This window comes from Centroberyx affinis, unplaced genomic scaffold, assembly GCF_046629955.1.
Source record: "Centroberyx affinis isolate AG114_WGS23_722 - 3 ecotype Tasmania unplaced genomic scaffold, CSIRO-AGI_Caff_v1 ptg001688l_1, whole genome shotgun sequence".
Taxonomy (NCBI): Eukaryota; Metazoa; Chordata; class Actinopteri; order Beryciformes; family Berycidae; genus Centroberyx; species Centroberyx affinis.
This window is the reverse complement of record NW_027280106.1, coordinates 96,087-113,250: the sequence shown is the minus strand read 5'-3', so window position 1 is coordinate 113,250 and position 17,164 is coordinate 96,087. Positions and strand designations below refer to the sequence as shown.

General features: G+C 42.5%; 1 protein-coding gene across 2 annotated transcripts in view; it reads left to right on the top strand.

Annotated features, from left to right (window-relative positions):
• Window positions 1-309: 309 nt before the first annotated feature.
• The window catches only part of ect2 (epithelial cell transforming 2), a 49,168-nt gene continuing 32,313 nt past the window's right edge, over window positions 310-17,164 (top strand). Inside the window, exons 1-9 of one of the 2 annotated variants that reach the window (XM_071528550.1) lie at window positions 310-446; window positions 1,221-1,387; window positions 2,405-2,484; window positions 7,802-7,894; window positions 9,896-10,078; window positions 11,720-11,809; window positions 13,048-13,155; window positions 16,134-16,207; window positions 16,409-16,539. In XM_071528550.1, coding sequence (XP_071384651.1) covers window positions 1,255-1,387; window positions 2,405-2,484; window positions 7,802-7,894; window positions 9,896-10,078; window positions 11,720-11,809; window positions 13,048-13,155; window positions 16,134-16,207; window positions 16,409-16,539 — 892 coding nt within the window. In that variant the 5' untranslated portion in view covers window positions 310-446; window positions 1,221-1,254. The remainder of the gene's footprint in view (window positions 447-1,220; window positions 1,388-2,404; window positions 2,485-7,801; window positions 7,895-9,895; window positions 10,079-11,719; window positions 11,810-13,047; window positions 13,156-16,133; window positions 16,208-16,408; window positions 16,540-17,164) is intronic. The other variant, XM_071528551.1, reaches the window with a different exon arrangement.

The window sequence follows — 17,164 nt, the reverse complement described above, 5'->3', positions numbered from 1 at the left end:
ATCAGCGGGGTCGCCATACGGAAGCCACGGGCTTTCTGTGACTCTCGTCCAATCAGAGCGCGGGCTCCTTGTTTGCCTTGCTTTTTGAATTGAGCTCCAACAGCAGGCATCTTCTCTGGATTACAATGAATCAGCTGTCAACAAACTAAAGCAGACACATTTCGACAACTTGGAATATTATACCGTATGAAGCGCAGCATGTATTGATATCAGGCGTCAGTTTTAACGCACAGATGTTACTCTCTTAGAACGAGCCTTGTGGGATTTTTTGCAGAGTTTTGGACCGAAACTGAACTCCCGTAACGTTACTGTCGTTGTTGCTGGCTAATTAGCTCGTTAGCTAGCTAAGTTAGCTGGGCAGCTAAGTGAACTGGTTGACCAGCCAGTTTAGCTCAGCAGAATTTCTTTGTCACTTTGCTATTATCTAGCAGCCACCAAAACAGTCGGTAAGTTTGCTTTACTCTAAAATTGGGTGTATTGTGCAACTGGAAACGCACCACACGACGCAGTTAAACGAGATAGCTACGTAAATTACGTTAGTTAACTTAATGTTAAGGTAAGTGCCGTGGTTCGGTAAAGACAACCAAACTCTGGTAAAGTTGTATATATCATTAACAAAGTTTGCCTAACTACTTGCTAAATAGTCCATGCGCAATATTGATAGGTTTCTAGCTCACAGCTAACTCAAGTTTACTTCAGAAACACCCAAGAAAGAACCTGAATTTATGATTTTCACAAATTGCTTAACGTAAATAGTGTGAGTTATGTGCGGAAATCTGTTTTCAATCATTCTTGGGTGCATTTACAACTGTGTTTTGGCTAAAGCGTTAGACAAAATGTAATCACATTTTCTGTCAACATGGAGATTGTCTTGCAGGAACACAATTTGTGCAGTGATGAATCATTTTGTAAAGTCTTTTATATGCTTACATTTAAGACAACAACCTCGCAGATTCAAAGTTGCTGCATAAACTTTATCCACATTGCCTAGTTTTGCCAAAAGTTGGCATAGTTCACAATGCATCACTCTTTCCAGTTGATTTGTCAGACTTAGGCAGCATTTCTGTTTTAAGCCGTGCCAAGCTCTTTCTCTTGCCTGTAGTTTGACAGTTGTCACCCCTCTCCCCTTCTTCCCTGTTGCTATACTTTCTTTCTCCTCTCTGCGCGGCTGTGTTCTCTCCCCGTGTCTTTCTCTGTTCGTTCCCTCGAACTTTTGATAGTTTGGACAGTTTGGTGCCTCCTTTGGTTCCTGCCATGGCTGACAGCAGCATACTGACTTTGGGGACAGCTCGGAGTCTGCTGGTGGATTCGTCCGTCTACGACTCGCGGATGGCCGAAACCACCAAGGACCATGTGTTCCTGGGCCTGGCATCCGAGGACGGGGAAGGTTAGCCTGCAAGAGTCACCATCTTTTTTTTTCTTGTCTTCCTCCTCCCTCTTTCCCAAACTATCCAAAACATCATCTACTCCTCTTGTACAAGATACAGCAGGTGCAGCAAACATTACTGTAAACTTTGCCTCTATTCCTCCTGCTTTTCTTTCGTTTTTGTACCGCTGCCACCACCTCCTCACCTCCTCCTCCTTCTCTCTCACACCCCTCCTCTCCCTCACTCTTTCTTCCCCACCTTTTATATCCCTTTTCCCTCTGTTTGCCACCTTCACCTGTAGATGCACTTAAGCAGGAAAAACATGTCAGTGCTGTACAGACTTGTCCTCGGCTTGTATATTCCCACCCGACCTGTCATGATGCAATCTATATTGAGTCTGAAATATGTGTCCGTCTTTGCTCTCAATAGACTGTAAAAATGATAAGAACTGATAACTTCATAATGCCAGCAGCCGTAATAATAAGCAGGTAGGAGCGCCAGTGAATAAGCTGTTCCCTTCAAGTACCCATATGGTATTCTTGTATCTTGGCTTTGAAATTCACCTCGGCCACCTTTTGGAGAGCTTGTTTTCAGTATTTCCTCCTCCTCCTCCAAAAAAAAAAATCCCCTTTGGAGCTGCGAAATGAAAGTGTTTAGAAGCCCCTGTAGCCAGCTGCGGAAAAGTGAGTTTCATGCCTCGCCCGTACATTTCTATCCCTTCATTCTCCTCAATCTCTCCGCAACCTTTTCTCTCTCCTCCCTCTCAATCAGTGATACAGGTCTATTGGGTGGCTCTAACCCCAGGCTGTCAGTCAAAATGAGAAAAACCCGATCTGTTCTTTTGTATGACCCGTTTTCACATTACCTCCCGAGACGACCTGCTTCTTGATCTGTCGCTTTCCCATTTCTCTTTGTGTCTGTCTGCCTCCTCCGTTCCCCTCTTCGTCCTCTTTCTTTTACCGTCTCTCTCTCTCTCTCTCTCGCTCTCTCTCTCTCTGTGTGTTTAATTCATTCTCGTCTCTCTCTCTCTCTCACAGATATGCTGCCCAGAGTGGAGACGAGGGTGGTTGTGGTGGGAGAAGCAGGCAGAAATGGAGCGCTGGTCAAAGCGCTGCAGGTACATCATTCCTCTATTAGCTTGGAAGGTCCGCTGTGGTCCGTTGCCTTCTATTAACGTGGCAGTCCTCCGTGATCTGGGGTTGTCAACATCGCCGCTCTGGAAAAAAAACCCCAATCCCTTTAGGTTTGAAAAGTAGGACATTGAAACTAGGGTTTGACAAATATAGGGTTTCGAAGGCTGATACCGATATTTTTGGGTTGAAACCGCCGATAGAGGATACTTTATGCCGGTGTGTTTGTAAATTTGTTGGTTTTTCATTTTTTTCTCTCCCAAAAATGACATGTATTCACTGTTTCGCCAGAATTGTATTCTTGTCAACGTGGAAAAGCCTCTGAAACAGAATTTAGTTGCTTACTTGCTTATTTTGCACTGTTGTCTAGTCCATTATATAGGAACTACTTTCAGGCAGAAAAACTCTTCCCCAGCTGAGAGGCTTGACATGAGGCAGGATGTAAACACAGGATGTTAGCAATCAGTGAGAAGTGCTGTCTAAGGCAGGACTTCCGATATTTAAAAAAACACCCCCCAAAAAAAACAGTGTTTGGGTGAAACTGACATTAGCGTTTGGACAGGTATATTTGTTAGTTGTTTGTTTTCAGTATCCAAAATTTTTCCGACAACAATGCTTCTATGGTGTTTTGCTTACTTCCTTCCAATGTTTACACTTTTGCCTAATGTCATAGACACGCCCACCCTCGCCCCGTTCGTCCAATGAGGGCTTTCGGAATGCGCGGGTTGATTCAAAAATGTTCAAATGTATTTGGATAGGAACTACTTCTCATTCACAAAACAATATTATTTTAAGTGCTTTCAGTGTTTCCCGAAGGAAAGGCGGTGTTCAGACACGTCGGCACCGCGCCCTTAATGGATGTGTCTACTTTCTCCACCAGAGACGGCGTGCAGCCTCGGTTACACGCTCCGCTTTTGTGATTTACATTTCATCAAATTGTGAAATCCCGCAGGAGCGGCAGTAAAAAATCTTTGCAGCTGCAGGCCGCTGTTGCTGGATGAATGTAGTTGAAACACTGTCTTTATCGGGTGAAGCCTAGCAAAGCCTTTGGAAGCACACGTCTCATCCATGGATTGCCATCTCCGAAATTTGGTTTTGATATGGTTTGGAGTTGAAGGAATGTGAATGGTGTCTAGAGGAAGGGAAATATGACACATGATTAATGCTTCTCTGGTAACTGGAATTTTTGAATTTTTAGAAGGGAGACAGGGCATGCTGGAAAATGGGCATAACATCCTCTGTGCCTGGAATTGAAAGCCAGTATCATGATTTAACTCTTATTGAAACATGGGTAGGCAAAGGCCCACTTCAGGCTGTATAGGTTTTCATTGGGGAAAGGCGGTATTTTTTTCTAGTGATGGATCTGGAAAGTGATCATGTAATAGTTGGTTCAACCTTTTCAGTTTTTTATAATAAGGGTATATTTTGGTTTTTATCACTGCTGCATGCAGAGGAGTGTACCTCTGTAAATAGCCACTTCACTAGAATTTCTCCACTTGGAGGTACTAATATAGCCTATGAGATACTACAGAAGGAAAATGTTTTTTTTTATATATTGGAGTCACATATTAGAGGTGTGTGTGTGTATATGAGTGAGTGTAGTTAAGGGAGACTTACACGTTCCCCTACCGCATGACACACACACACACCTGCCTGTCTGTGGAGATAAGGCACGCTAATACAGGGGTCTGGGTGTAATATTTGGCAGCCTGCAGAGCCTTCCCAGACTAGAGCATTAAATCGTAGCTTCTGCATAGAAATGAGTGGCTTGTGATTTTGTTTGCCGCTGCTGGCTGTGGCTGGTGTGTTTACATCCCAGCCATTCTCTCCTCCATGACTTTCATATTATCACCCCAGCAGAGATTATCAGCCTCACCCGACAGCTGCGCATTGGTTAGAGGGGTTTTCATGGAGTGGGGTTTTTCTGTGTGTGTTAAAGGAGTCATTTCAGCCTTGAAAGAAAAATCTCCCATATCCGGATTTCTTGTCATCACCGACAAGGAGTCTGTAGGAGATGTGATGAATGAGGAGATGTGTGTAGTTTTGGGAAGGCCATCAGCTAGCTACACACTAGAGCAGTGATTCTCAACCTTTTTCATATCAAGGACCCCTAATTTAGTCCACATTAGAGCCACAGACCCCCATTTGATGAGATTTTGTCTCTCGGACCCAAATCTGAGAATATTTTTATTGTTAGACATGATTTTGTCCAGAATTCCATGACTATCTGTATAGTAGGTATAGATAACAGTGAAACTATAATCAAAATAGTCATTCTTCTACATTTCTAATTGTGTTAACTTTTTGTAAATTAAATAATGCTAAAGTTTAACAATTCATCAATTTGCTGGGGACCCCCTGGAACCCCCTCAAGGACCCTTGGTGGTCCCCGGACCCCACGTTGAGAACCACTGCACTAGAGGATTATTAGACCGATTTACACCAGATTTTCCCATGCTGACAATCTGACTAAGCTGAGGCACCATATCAAACAATGTTTGATATTTACGACCCAACGTCTGCAGGGTCCTGAACATTGATTTATTGACAAATCGAGAATTTGCTCTGATAGTTGACCCAGGAACACATACGGTATGGTTAGGTTGCTTGGTCTGCATGTGCTGTAAGTACAGTATGTGGTATCCCGTCCTTGTCTAACCCTCTGCCAGTGGTAAAAATGCTGGCAGCAAAGAAAATATGTGTATGTGATGCGATGCATTTTTGAAATCGGTTAGAATTTTAAAAGTGTTTTAGTTTGTCCCCAGCATTAGAAGAGTTGTGACTTTGGTCTGACTCTCCGTGACAATTCATTCGGACGTCCGCTGGGTATGAGATTGGCACGGCCCGTCTTACCCACCCTCCGAACTCATATTCTGACCGACGCAAAGAGGCACACAGGAGGTGGACAGCCATCCAGTCCGAGCGTATTTGTCTTCAGATGTCTGCCCCCCCGCAGTCTTGTTCCACTCCTCTTCTGTGACTTTGAAAGGAAAGATTTGCGAGAGAGCAAAGTGTCACAACTCTATTTTAGCTCAATTTAGTGGGCTAGAGGGCTCAACTTCTCCTTGAGGAGATGAAACAGAATTGGGGCTATGGCCTGTCTGTCAGACCTCAGTGTTCGCCACAGTTTGGCAGGTTACTTAGTGCTGACTGTTAAAAGTTAATTCCTGTCCTCAGTCTATTCAAACACTGATGGTTATTCAGGTGTGTATACTGTAGACTATATTTTGGCTGCATTTTGCAGACCTGCCAATCTATATATTTTGTGTATCAGCTTTGCATTCTGACATGAAAATATGCTGGTAAAAGTTGTTACTAGAATATCCAATATGACATGAATGCGGCATCAGAGTATGTCAGCTGTCTGCTTGCCAACTAGCACACGTTAGTTAAAGTAACATGTCTTATACCGCACTATACTCAAGTTTCAGCCAATGGATAAACAGAAAATTGAATGTAGGCAGGCCACATTGCTGTGTCAGTGTTATTGTGTTGAAAAGACGTGTTTTAATCGCTTTTTGGATTTGGTTATTTGAGATTGTTTTGTCCCGCTGGGTGTGTATTGGAGAGCCGTGCTCCCTGAGAACTGGAGGTATTTTAAGTTCTACAGTGAAGTGACAACATTTTCAGAACATTCAATTGCTATGATGGCAAAAACTAGGAAAATAAGGCCCTCGTTGAAAATAACAGAAATTATCCTTTGTATATGCTGATATATTGATAGTTGAATGCACTTGTTAGCTAAACTTAGGTGCTCAACTAGCAGCTAAAGTCCTTGTTTTGTGTCACAGATATCTAACATTAGCTGTAGTCAATGTGTTTAGTTTGTTTGGAGTGTTGGAATGATAGGCTAGAACTCTTAACTAATGCGCAGCAAGGTTGAGTTATTTCTGCAGTTGAAATAAAAGTAGCCGATCATATCGGACTCCAATAATACAGAGTAGAGACCTCTCCTGCAGAAAAAAGGATGGAGCCAGCTTGCTTAGAAGAGCCAAATCTGCCAAGCTGCAGAATGCGAATGTCATCTGAACCTTTTTGGTCTCAGCTAAGTCAGAGTGAAAATGGGTCATTTATCCAAAATGGAAAATATGTGTTAGGTAGTTTTGCAGCACACATGCATAAGCTGGGCGTTACACACGCACGCTCAAAAGTTTCTCTCAGGTTGGCAGGTCTGCATTTCACTTGGCAAGCTAAGTATCGTTGTAAGAGACTTGGCAAGTGAATTTGCGGGAATTTCAGTGCATGTACGGGGGCAATGTCAATGGCTCCAGGCTACATGTTGAGCGTCCATATAAGGCAATATAGGCTGGCTTTGCTTGCAGCTCCACCTGCTCTACCCCTTTACTCTATTTCCAGACTCTGGCTCCCAAAATACAACAGGGCAGTGCCCACAAACCACACCTCCTGCTCTTCAAACTGGCCAGTTGGTTACTTTCAAGTTCATTATTTTCAACAGTCTGTGGACTGTGCCAACACAACAAAAGTTTACCTGGGCAGGCTATCCAAACATAATCAATATATTGGAAATATCCTAGGAATGCATGCTCATGTGTTGGGTATATTTGCGCGTATACCATTGTGCGCCCGCGTGTGTACAAGGCATATTTTTGTGTCTTTGAGTAGTGCCATGTGAAGGTGATTTGGAGGCGCGGCGACAGACTAAGTGCTGCTAGGATGACTTCCTCCCCGGGTCTCCTGAGCCCCGTCACTTCTGAAGGCTTCCTGCTTAAATCATCTATTTCTCCCTGCCAATCTGCAGCGCAGCCACATCCAAAGACATCCGCCGACAGCTCCATCAGAGCGCTCCCGATTGCCTGCCTGACCGCCCGCCGCCGTCGCTCAGTCAAAAAAATACCCCCCCCCCCCCCCACACACACACACACACACACACATACACACCATCTCTTCACCCCCCCTTCTCTTTCTGTTCTCTCTTCTGTCCCTCGTCTCCTTCTCCCCCCCCCTCCCCGAGGGCTTTGAACTTTTATATTAATTTTTACCAGAACTTTCTCCTCCCCACCCCCTCCGGCGCTTTGTATTTGTTTGAAGTCTCTGCCTCCAGGCGTTGCAAGGACGCAGACCCCGCCCCCCCCTGCCTTCCTCGCCCCCTTCTCCCTGCGTCCTTCCACCTGTCCATCCTCTCCTCCGTCCTCCAGTTTGGGTCGATTTGTCCGAATTTGTGTCCGGCTCCCTCTTTCTCCGTGTTTCTTTTTCTCTCTTTTAGTCTCTCAACCCTTTGTCCTCCTCCTTCCTCTCCCAGTCCCAGCGTTTGACATCCACTTCCCTGCTGCTTGGTTTTTACAGGCCATCAGAGTAATGGAGGTACCGGTGGTAAAGATAAGAGGAGGCGAGCCAGGCGCCGAGGAGAAATTGATGATAAAATCTATAGTCAATATGGTACAGTACAGTGTCTGTTTTTGTGTATGACTGACTGATTCTTTGACGGGACCCTGGGGAAGTGTTGCATGAGTCTTATTTCACACTGGGCGCTCTGTACACATCTAATCGCTGTGCATGGACAATCCACTGATGGTGAATTGATTGGTCGGTGAATTACTTGATTATAAATAATGTAACACTTGATATGCAGATTGCTCTCTAAGGGAGAGTCGCACTCAAACGTCAATGCCGGTGGCATGCGGTCAAACCTCTTAGATCGGCCGAGCTGTGGTATTGAAGTCATTCAGCCGCGGGCCTTTTGATTGTGCCAATTACCAGTCCTTATTATAGAAGTTACAGTTGAAAGCAGTCCCGTGAAACTTGATTTACACACTGTAGATTGCATCGGACAGGCCTTGAAATTTGATCAATAGCGAGGTCTGAAGGCGCCTAAGAAGCTTTGATTTTTGAGTGCCACCTCCCATTAACACGCAGGTGTCTAAAGCGATATGGATCCTAACATTGTAATAATGTATGTGTTTCTAACTCTGTGTGTGTGTGTGTCGCACCGCCGATGCCTCTCCACTCCTTTTTGCCTTTGTCCTCTGTCACCTACTGGAACTAATTTTCCCAAGGTAATTTGTTTTATGAGCAGGTTTACAGGTAGCACACGTAATTTCACCCGACCAGCACAGCCAGCGCTGCCCGTATGCAGCCCGGCAGTTAGTTTGTGATTTAATTTCTGCTCTCCGTTATTGAAGTCATTGATTCAAACAACTCTGCTCTGATTCAGAGTAACGCTTTCTCTCATCTGAGAGGGCGGCACTGATCGTTTCATGCAGCATTGAGCAATTTTATTGCTCTGTGGGTTTGAGTGTGTCGATGTGTGTGAAGGGAGAGAGAATGTTGTGTATATGTATGAGAGTGAGTGATTGTGTACTGCACTGTTTTTCCAGACTTATTTTTCACTATGAAGCGCAAAGGCCTCTGCAGCGGTATTAAAATAGTACCCTGACTCTGGCATATACTGCACACTTTGGTAATCTTGCTGTTGTGCAAAGAGATTTGCATCAGTTTTACCTCTGCTGAATTTTAAGCGCACGTCAGAGATTTGTTTGAAGCTGCAATGCTTGTTCAAACTGTACATCCACTAAATAACTACTGGACTTAGAGGGAAACGACTACAAATCTTACTTTTGCACAATGACAAGTTCATCAATGAGATTATGATGATAATATTAATTGTAATATTTAGTAATACAGTAATAGTTGTGCATTTTATTATATAGCCCATTACTCAAAGACAATTTATAGAAAATTCCATGACATTGTATAACAATAAAAATCTCCTTTGAACCCAGTATAAGACCAGCATAAGTAAAATTCTTGTGTGAGTGAAAGCAAATGAGAAACCTGTTAAAAATGTGTGTTGCATGCCCAGCCTCAATCAGGACATTCCTTTTATGTGAATGGAACGGACTGAAAGATTTGCCGTCTGTCTGAGGCCTTCAGCAGGAGCACTTTCTGTCAGTAAAGTTTAGTCTGCTGTCCTTCACCAGGCATCTGTCAAATATGGGGAAAAAGGTTTCTAAAATACACAAAAACAGCTTGTTAGGAGCATAATTTCTCATTAAAATCAGTCATGGTGCTAATACTGCTAATTGTGAAGCACTGCACATTTCAATAAGGAATTAGGCCTGGGATCAGAAATGATATTGGTACGTATTGGTATGTGAGTCTTTGGTATCAAAACTGATTTTCAAGGCATTGAAAATAATTTTCTTTATCACCTAGCAAAATGTGCTTATGTTTAACGAAATAATTATCCAATTGTTTTAGAGCCTGTATTGAAAGTATTGTTAATTGAAAAAATTCCAACAACAGTCCGACTAACAATGCTAACAAGCCACACTCCCTGGTATGTTGATTAATTTACTGTCTGTGTGTGGGTGCGTTTTTTACTTTTTGTCCTTTATCCCTACTCCTCCGTTATTCCGTATTGTGATCGTTGTTCTTCAGGACATCAACACCCCCTGCATATTGACGGACCACGTCCAGGAGTTCGGAGACGGAGAGAACACCGATTTCGAGACGGTGTTCGTCCTCACAGACTTCGATTCTCCCGACTACAGCTACCTCTACAAAAGGGACAACCGCATCGTGGGGCCTCCTGTGGTGCTGCACTGCGCCGCCAAGGAGGAGGTTAGTTACGGATTCACAACACATTCCTTCGAAAACAGTGGTTCTTAAACGATTGATCCGGGACCAAAGTGGGCCACAGGCTGGATCCACGGATGAGGGTCTGAACAAGTCTTAAATGATCTAATTTTAAAGCCTTAAAAAGTATTAAAATGTCTGACTGTACAGTTATTACAGATCTGCATGTTTTCACCATGTAATGATAGGATTTGTTTTGAATCAAGTTTCATTTTGACTCGAATGTGATGACAGATTTTTTTTTTATGTTCAATGATATTGATAACTATTATTGATAACTTTACAACTCTGTTAAGGCAGAGTTAAAATGTTAGGCAAAAGAAATAAGCCAAATGCTGTGAATTGTGTAGGTCAATACAATATGCCATTACACATTTTTTGTTTTCATGTCATCTGCTTTTCTCTTCATACTGCCCATTCATAGTTTCAGAAATTTCATTAGCTATGTGCAATTGGGAATAAGTTGTTTTTGACAGATTTTCTATCCTTTTTTTGGTTGCTGAATTGGTCTTAAATTCAATCCCAGGTAGTATTTCCAAAAAAAAGTGAAAAATGCTAAATCGACAAGTCCTAGGCTGAACTCTGTATATAGCAGATATATAGCAGCTATTTGGGTTTATATTTATTTCATGAGAGATGAACTGATAGTACTGTTTTGTTAGAATCGTGGACACCAATAATACTACATAAATGGTTTCCTTTCTTTGTCAGCAATACTGTCAGTGTTCCAGTGGGAAGTGCACCACTTCTAAATGAAGGGGTAACGTGGGAATGTTTTCTAAGTGTCCCCCTATGCAAAGCAAGCTCCCTTAAACCCTTTAAGTCTGGGATCCAAATGAAGAATTTATAGTCTCAGTCTGACGCTCAGGAAAATATCTGTCATGTGGGGAGGATTCTCCAGAGACGGGCCCGAGATGAACCGCGGTTTCAGAAAGCAGGATGCAAAAAAAAAAAAAAAATACATGATGACTGTCTAAACACACGATGATGAACAAGACCTGCCTCTCCGCCTGCTGTGCTGTCTGTCTGACGGAGGCTTCGGATAGGACGCTAATGTCTTACGTGAGCAATATGCCCTGTCTGTGGCTGCTATCAACAAGACATAGAGCACTCTGCACATTTATCAGCCGAATACAACTCTCACACACACACACACACACACACACACACACACACTTTTAGACTGCACCATAGAGTGCTATAAAGATGTATAGCTCTTGATAACGGGGGAAACGATGTTAAGCCATTTTGCACTTTTTCATCCATATCAGCCATTTATCTGACCTCCGCTTTATTTGTTTTACACCCTTTGGCCCATACACTATAGCTGTTTTTATTGTTTTTTGTTAACCTTGTTTTTTTTCTCGCGGTGCAGGCTGTGGTTTGTTACGCTTACAAAAGTCTATGCATAAAAATAGAAAACCTGTAGACAGCATACTAACAAAAACAGGTTTAATGTGATGTTGGAATTGTAATCTTCTAAACTTGTTTTGAATGGACTTCAGGTGATTATGAATCGTGTTGCTTGCAGTGGGGACACACTGTTAGGGATTTTCTTTTTTTAGTTTTGAAAAATGGATTCATTGTTTTTGTGGCATTCTCAATGTGTTTTCCGTCTCTCTCCAGCCCCTGCCGTTCTCGTGCCGCCCCCTCTACTCCACCACCATGCTCAACCTGTCGCTGTGTTTCACCGGCTTCAGGAACAAAGAGGAAGTGGTGAGTTCACTGTAACGGGAGATGGGTTGAATTAACGCAGGCTGTGCTCCACCTGAACACACACAAAGGTTTCATGGAAAGCGTCGCCGCACTTTTTGGGTACCATACACACATGTTGGGGATATACTTGGCTTTCTGTTTCATAGAAAGATCCATTATGTTGATGTTTGTTTGAGTGTCCATTAATAACGTTAATGATGTTAATAATGTTCTTATGTGGAAGGCTATCAATCCAGTGGCAATGAAATGGCATTTCATTTGTTTTTGTAAGATTTTATTTTAGTTTCAATATAGACACGAACCATCACATCTCATACATTTATCGCAAACAAAACAACTAAACATAAATTAAAAAAGACAAATACAAAATAACTAAGGCAGAGTAGTTGATATCTACTATATCTATATATCTACTGAAATGGCATTTTCATTTGCCATTAATGTAACACTACTCTGCACAAAACTCTGTGTTTCTGTGTGAATGATCGGGGAAACCAAATAGTGTTGATGTCCAATGTTTGTGTAATCCTTTTGCACGATAAAATGAAAGTAGTGGGAGTTCTTCGACCATAAAGTGAACTTTTAGTATGGAATTGGAAGTAGTATTCATACTTAAATTGAAATAAGTAATCATATGGAGCAGAAAAACATCTCACCATGTCTGAATGCATCCCTCTCTCCAAGCCCGCAAAAATACAAGATTACGGATATCATTGGTAGATCCTGAACCTTCGTTTGGATGGTGAACGAGTCGAGGCTTACTTCAGGCTTTCAGGCTATGTGACAAGCGGGGTGCTTGCGGCATTACTAAAAGTTGAGAGATTTTTATCTCGAGACGCCATGGTGGTACCTGGAAAAAAAAGGCGCCTCTTTTTCGCTCTCGCTTTTCAGTGCGTCTGCAGTGCGCCCACATCGAAAATAATGGATTTGAACCGGCCCTTACTGTGAACTGTTACCACCCAGCACATCACAGCGCACATGGTCCTTGGGATCCTGAGGCCAGCTGGCTGTCATTCTAGCCATCTAAACAGAGACTGATTCAGTCTTAGGAGTTTAGAGTGAATGTAATTGATAACCTGGAAGAATAGAAGAATTGTAATAGACTGGAAACTGAGGACCAGGATTGAGATCCACTGACACAGTGTACTCATTTGATTTCATATTATTTTGGCTTTGACCTCAACAAAAGTTTCCTGTAGTGCTGAACCTATCCTTGGTCTGTTTGTTTGTGCCTGCAGAAGAACTTGGTGAATCTGGTGCATCACATGGGCGGGACCATCCGGAAAGATTTCAGTACCAAGGTTACGCATCTCATCGCCTACTCTACTCATGGAGAGAAATACAAGGTCGGTACTTGCACCTCAGAGTTTACTCACACAAACGACATACACACCTCACTACACCCACACACCCTCCTCTAGGAATCAACCATACCAAAACCATCCACCACAGGCTGACGATATAAGAATGATGGAACTCTGATACATTTATTCCTATTTCATACTGCATATGTTTATATAGTATGTTTATACAGTACATTTTTAACTTAAAAAAATAATTCAGCATGCAATAGATTGTAAATAATAGGTTCACCTGGAAACAGGAAAAATATTTAACAATACAGTGAGTATTATTAATGCATATAAAAATACCTTCTTTTGACTTGGTATGTCATATATATTTCACACTTACAGGTACATTACATTACTGTTGTGTATAGTATCTATTTATACATAGCATATATATTATATCATATTTTTGTTTTTTTATAATATTGTTTAATTTCTTTACTCATTATGATTGGGTACTACTGTGTGCATAGTCCTATTAAGTCAATCATCATCATGTATATCGCCCATCTCAGATTTATTCGTGCATGTCGGGGGACACACACGGTGTGTGTGGAGTAGGTGTGATAACTTCAGTTGTACTGTAGCTTATAAATGGGCAAAGGAAGGGACATTTTTACATTTTAAATGATAGACATTTGGGAGAATCCACTAAAGGATTGTGACGCAGTTGCCCCCATTAAACTTTCGCTTATGAGAGAGAAACAAATGAACAATTCACAAACCATCCGCAGGGAATGCACACTTAATTGCGCTGCCCAGGAAAGAGCAACCCACTGCGCCTTGGTTGTTCAAGTTCTCTACATATATTTCAGAGCATAAACCAGCCCTTTCAGTGGCAAATAAGGCTGATCATGTGATGCGTCTGATTCACAAAGACAGACGCCAGTTGCTCCACACAGTTAACACCAATGCAGTTAAGACCTCCTGAAAGCTGGCAGTGATGGAACCTATAGGTGTATTTCAGAGGGATGTAATGTTCACACTTCCCCATGACAATGGCGGCAGTGGCAAGGCAAAAGCATCAGCAACATCAAAGACATGCTAGACAACGTACAGTATATTCTGAAGCAGAATAGCTTCATTTGATGTGACTGAGGCTGAGGTTGTTTGACGTTACCGGTTGAGAAGCACAGTGGCAGGTTCTGACTGCTGTCTTGTTGATTGTGTGTGTGTGTCTGCGTGATTGCTTGATTAGTACTATTTCTTTAGAGAATCGGACGGTAACTCAGCGAAGTTAGCCTAACTTTCGTGATTGATGCACAATCCATGGTGCTGTTAATGGGTGCAATCCATTCTTTGTGGATTCCCTCCTCAAATGGGACGAAACCAGCGCAGGAACGCAGTGGGAAATGTCAGCTGTGTTTGAGCAACATTGAAATAACCAAATAACTATGTAATCACCCAACCCTAATACTCATTCTTTCCCTGCCTCAGTTAAGTTCTGCTGCTGTTATTTTCACACCCTAATAATGCTAACATTATTTTAACATGTTCTCGCACTGAAATTGTTGGTTACATCTTTTGCCATGTTCTTGTTCTTCCAGTTTATCTTTGCTGTATCCTGCACCGGCCCAGTTTCACCACAGGGATCATTATACTTTCGTCTTATTCTTCCTTTGCCAAACCTGACCACTCTCTCTCCCCCTTTTGTTAAATGCAGCTGACACCTAAAACTGGTAACTGTGGTTTACTAAAGACAATGGTAGAAAGAACAGAAAATAAGAATTTGAGTATATGTTTATGTTTTACTACTTGCGTAGTTCTTCCGCTGTGTTCACTCAGTGGCGGTGGGCGCCACAGCAAGAACATTGCCACCGTTGCCTAAGATCTCAGCAATCTATCAAAATCAGAATAGTGTTAGCGCAGAGCGGTGCACTAGAACTGAAAACAGAGATGGATGTGGTGCCAAAATGGAAATTACAACCCCCTCCCCCCTTCCCAACAACAATCACTTCTGCGAAACAACTATAGGGGAAACACAGGAACACGTCACGCCTCGAAACTGTTCTCTGTGATGTAGAAAAGAATCGATTTTTAGCGCTGCTCTAGATTAGTTTTGCACACCGCTCTTCCTATGAGTGTAAACTTCTCCGGTCTGATGAATAGAGTGAGCGTAAAAATATCCGAAGTTCCTCCCAACCTGGCTTGAATCCCAGTGTGTCTTGGGTCTGATGTCAGAAAGTGGTCATTTAATTCCCCAGTTGGATCCTTTTTAAACCGTGTTCAATACATGTCTTTTCCGTTGGGGTAGATAGAGATGGATGGATGGATGGATGGATGAATAGATTGATCCTCGTCATTCTGTTGATTCTCACTCTCTGCATGGCTGAACAGATGACTGAATAGTTCCTTCTATCATCTCTGGCGATGGTTTTCTATTTGTTTGTTTTTTTCTTCCCTCCCTGCTCTCAGTTGTTCCCTTCACTTTTCCTCACCTCACCACCTCCCCTTTTCCTCCTGCAAATCTTGTGGAGGGAGTATTTTGCTCCAGCAGAAGAAAAAAAAAACGAAAAACAAAAAGTTGTTGTCTTCGTGACAGGCAGTCGTTGCTGTTTTCCATTTGAGAGTGTGATGCTTGCTAAAAAATAACATGAATCGGAGCTGTTTCAACTGACGTGCCTCTTTTTTTTTATGCACTTTTTTTTTTTTGTATTGCACCTAAAGTGGAAACTGTTTGTACCTGTCTTGTTGTGATTCTGAGTCACATAGCGGCCAGGAGTAATGAAACAGACTGGGGAGATTGTTATACTGTGAGCATTGACAGTGGAACGATTTGAAAGTTATAAAATTGTACATAGTTAAACTTGTGTGACACACCTTTATCTCTGTTGGTATGTCTCTTTCTGTCTTTGCCTTGTCTCTTTGCTGGCACTCTCACCCATCTGTGTTTTTTTATTTGTCCCCCTCTGTTCTTTATTTTTCTTCCCCTCTCTTCATATCTCTCTCTGGCTGTCTTTGCCTTCATCTCACAGCTGGCAGTGTGCATGGGGACACCCATCCTCACCCCATCATGGATCCATAAGGCCTGGGAGAGGAGGAATGATGTGTAAGTACAAAGTCCATCTCCCTACATGTCAGACCCTATGGGAGACATTGAGGATACTTTATTGAAATTCACCATTTGCATTCAACCTTTCTATTTCAACGTATCAAAATTCACATAAAATACTTGGATGGAAACCCAGTTGTAGGTATGTTGACAACATATTTTTGACAATCTTCGTTTTTGTCCAACTCCACTGTCCAGATCGTTCCATGCAGGAGAGGAAGATTTTCGTACAGAGTTCAAAGTGCCTCCGTTCCAGGACTGCATCCTCAGTTTCCTGGGTTTCTCAGATGAAGAGAAGGCCAACATGGAGGAGAGGACGCTCAAACACGGTGAGCGCTGCTCCTGACTCAGCGGTTGTCCCAGGACATTTCAGTAGCGGTTGTTGATGCTGTCAATTTTGTTCGTGGCTCCAGCCCGGTCTCATTTTGGTCCCAGTTTGCTTTCTAGTGCGGGTCGTAGCACTGAAGCTGTTCATATTTGGATTCTTTATTGCGATGAAAGTACCAACTCTGAAAGATAGCCACATATTTGAGCTTTTTGGTTTGTGCATGTGGGCGATATGACTAAAATGGAAATTTCATATCTTCTCTGGCAGCGGTGTCAGTGTTCTTGCTGTGAAAAGCCGCCACTGCTGAATGAATACAAGAGAAACGCTGAAACTCTTACTTCCCTCCTGGGATCAGCTGTTGATCCTCTGTAAATATAAAATACAAAAGCAATGTAATAGTCTTCCATAGACAAATGTGACACTATTTGTTTTTATCACAAGCACTATATGTGTATCTCTCATTTTAGGAAAAAAAACAGTTGAATAGGTCATACTTGCCCTGCAAAGTTGTTACAGGATACCTTGACATTTTGAGATTCAGTCTGCCATTTTTCATCCCCAGGCACATTATGGGGGGTTAGGCGGGTATTACGGACCTGCAGCTACTCTAAAAAGCCAGCAGTGTT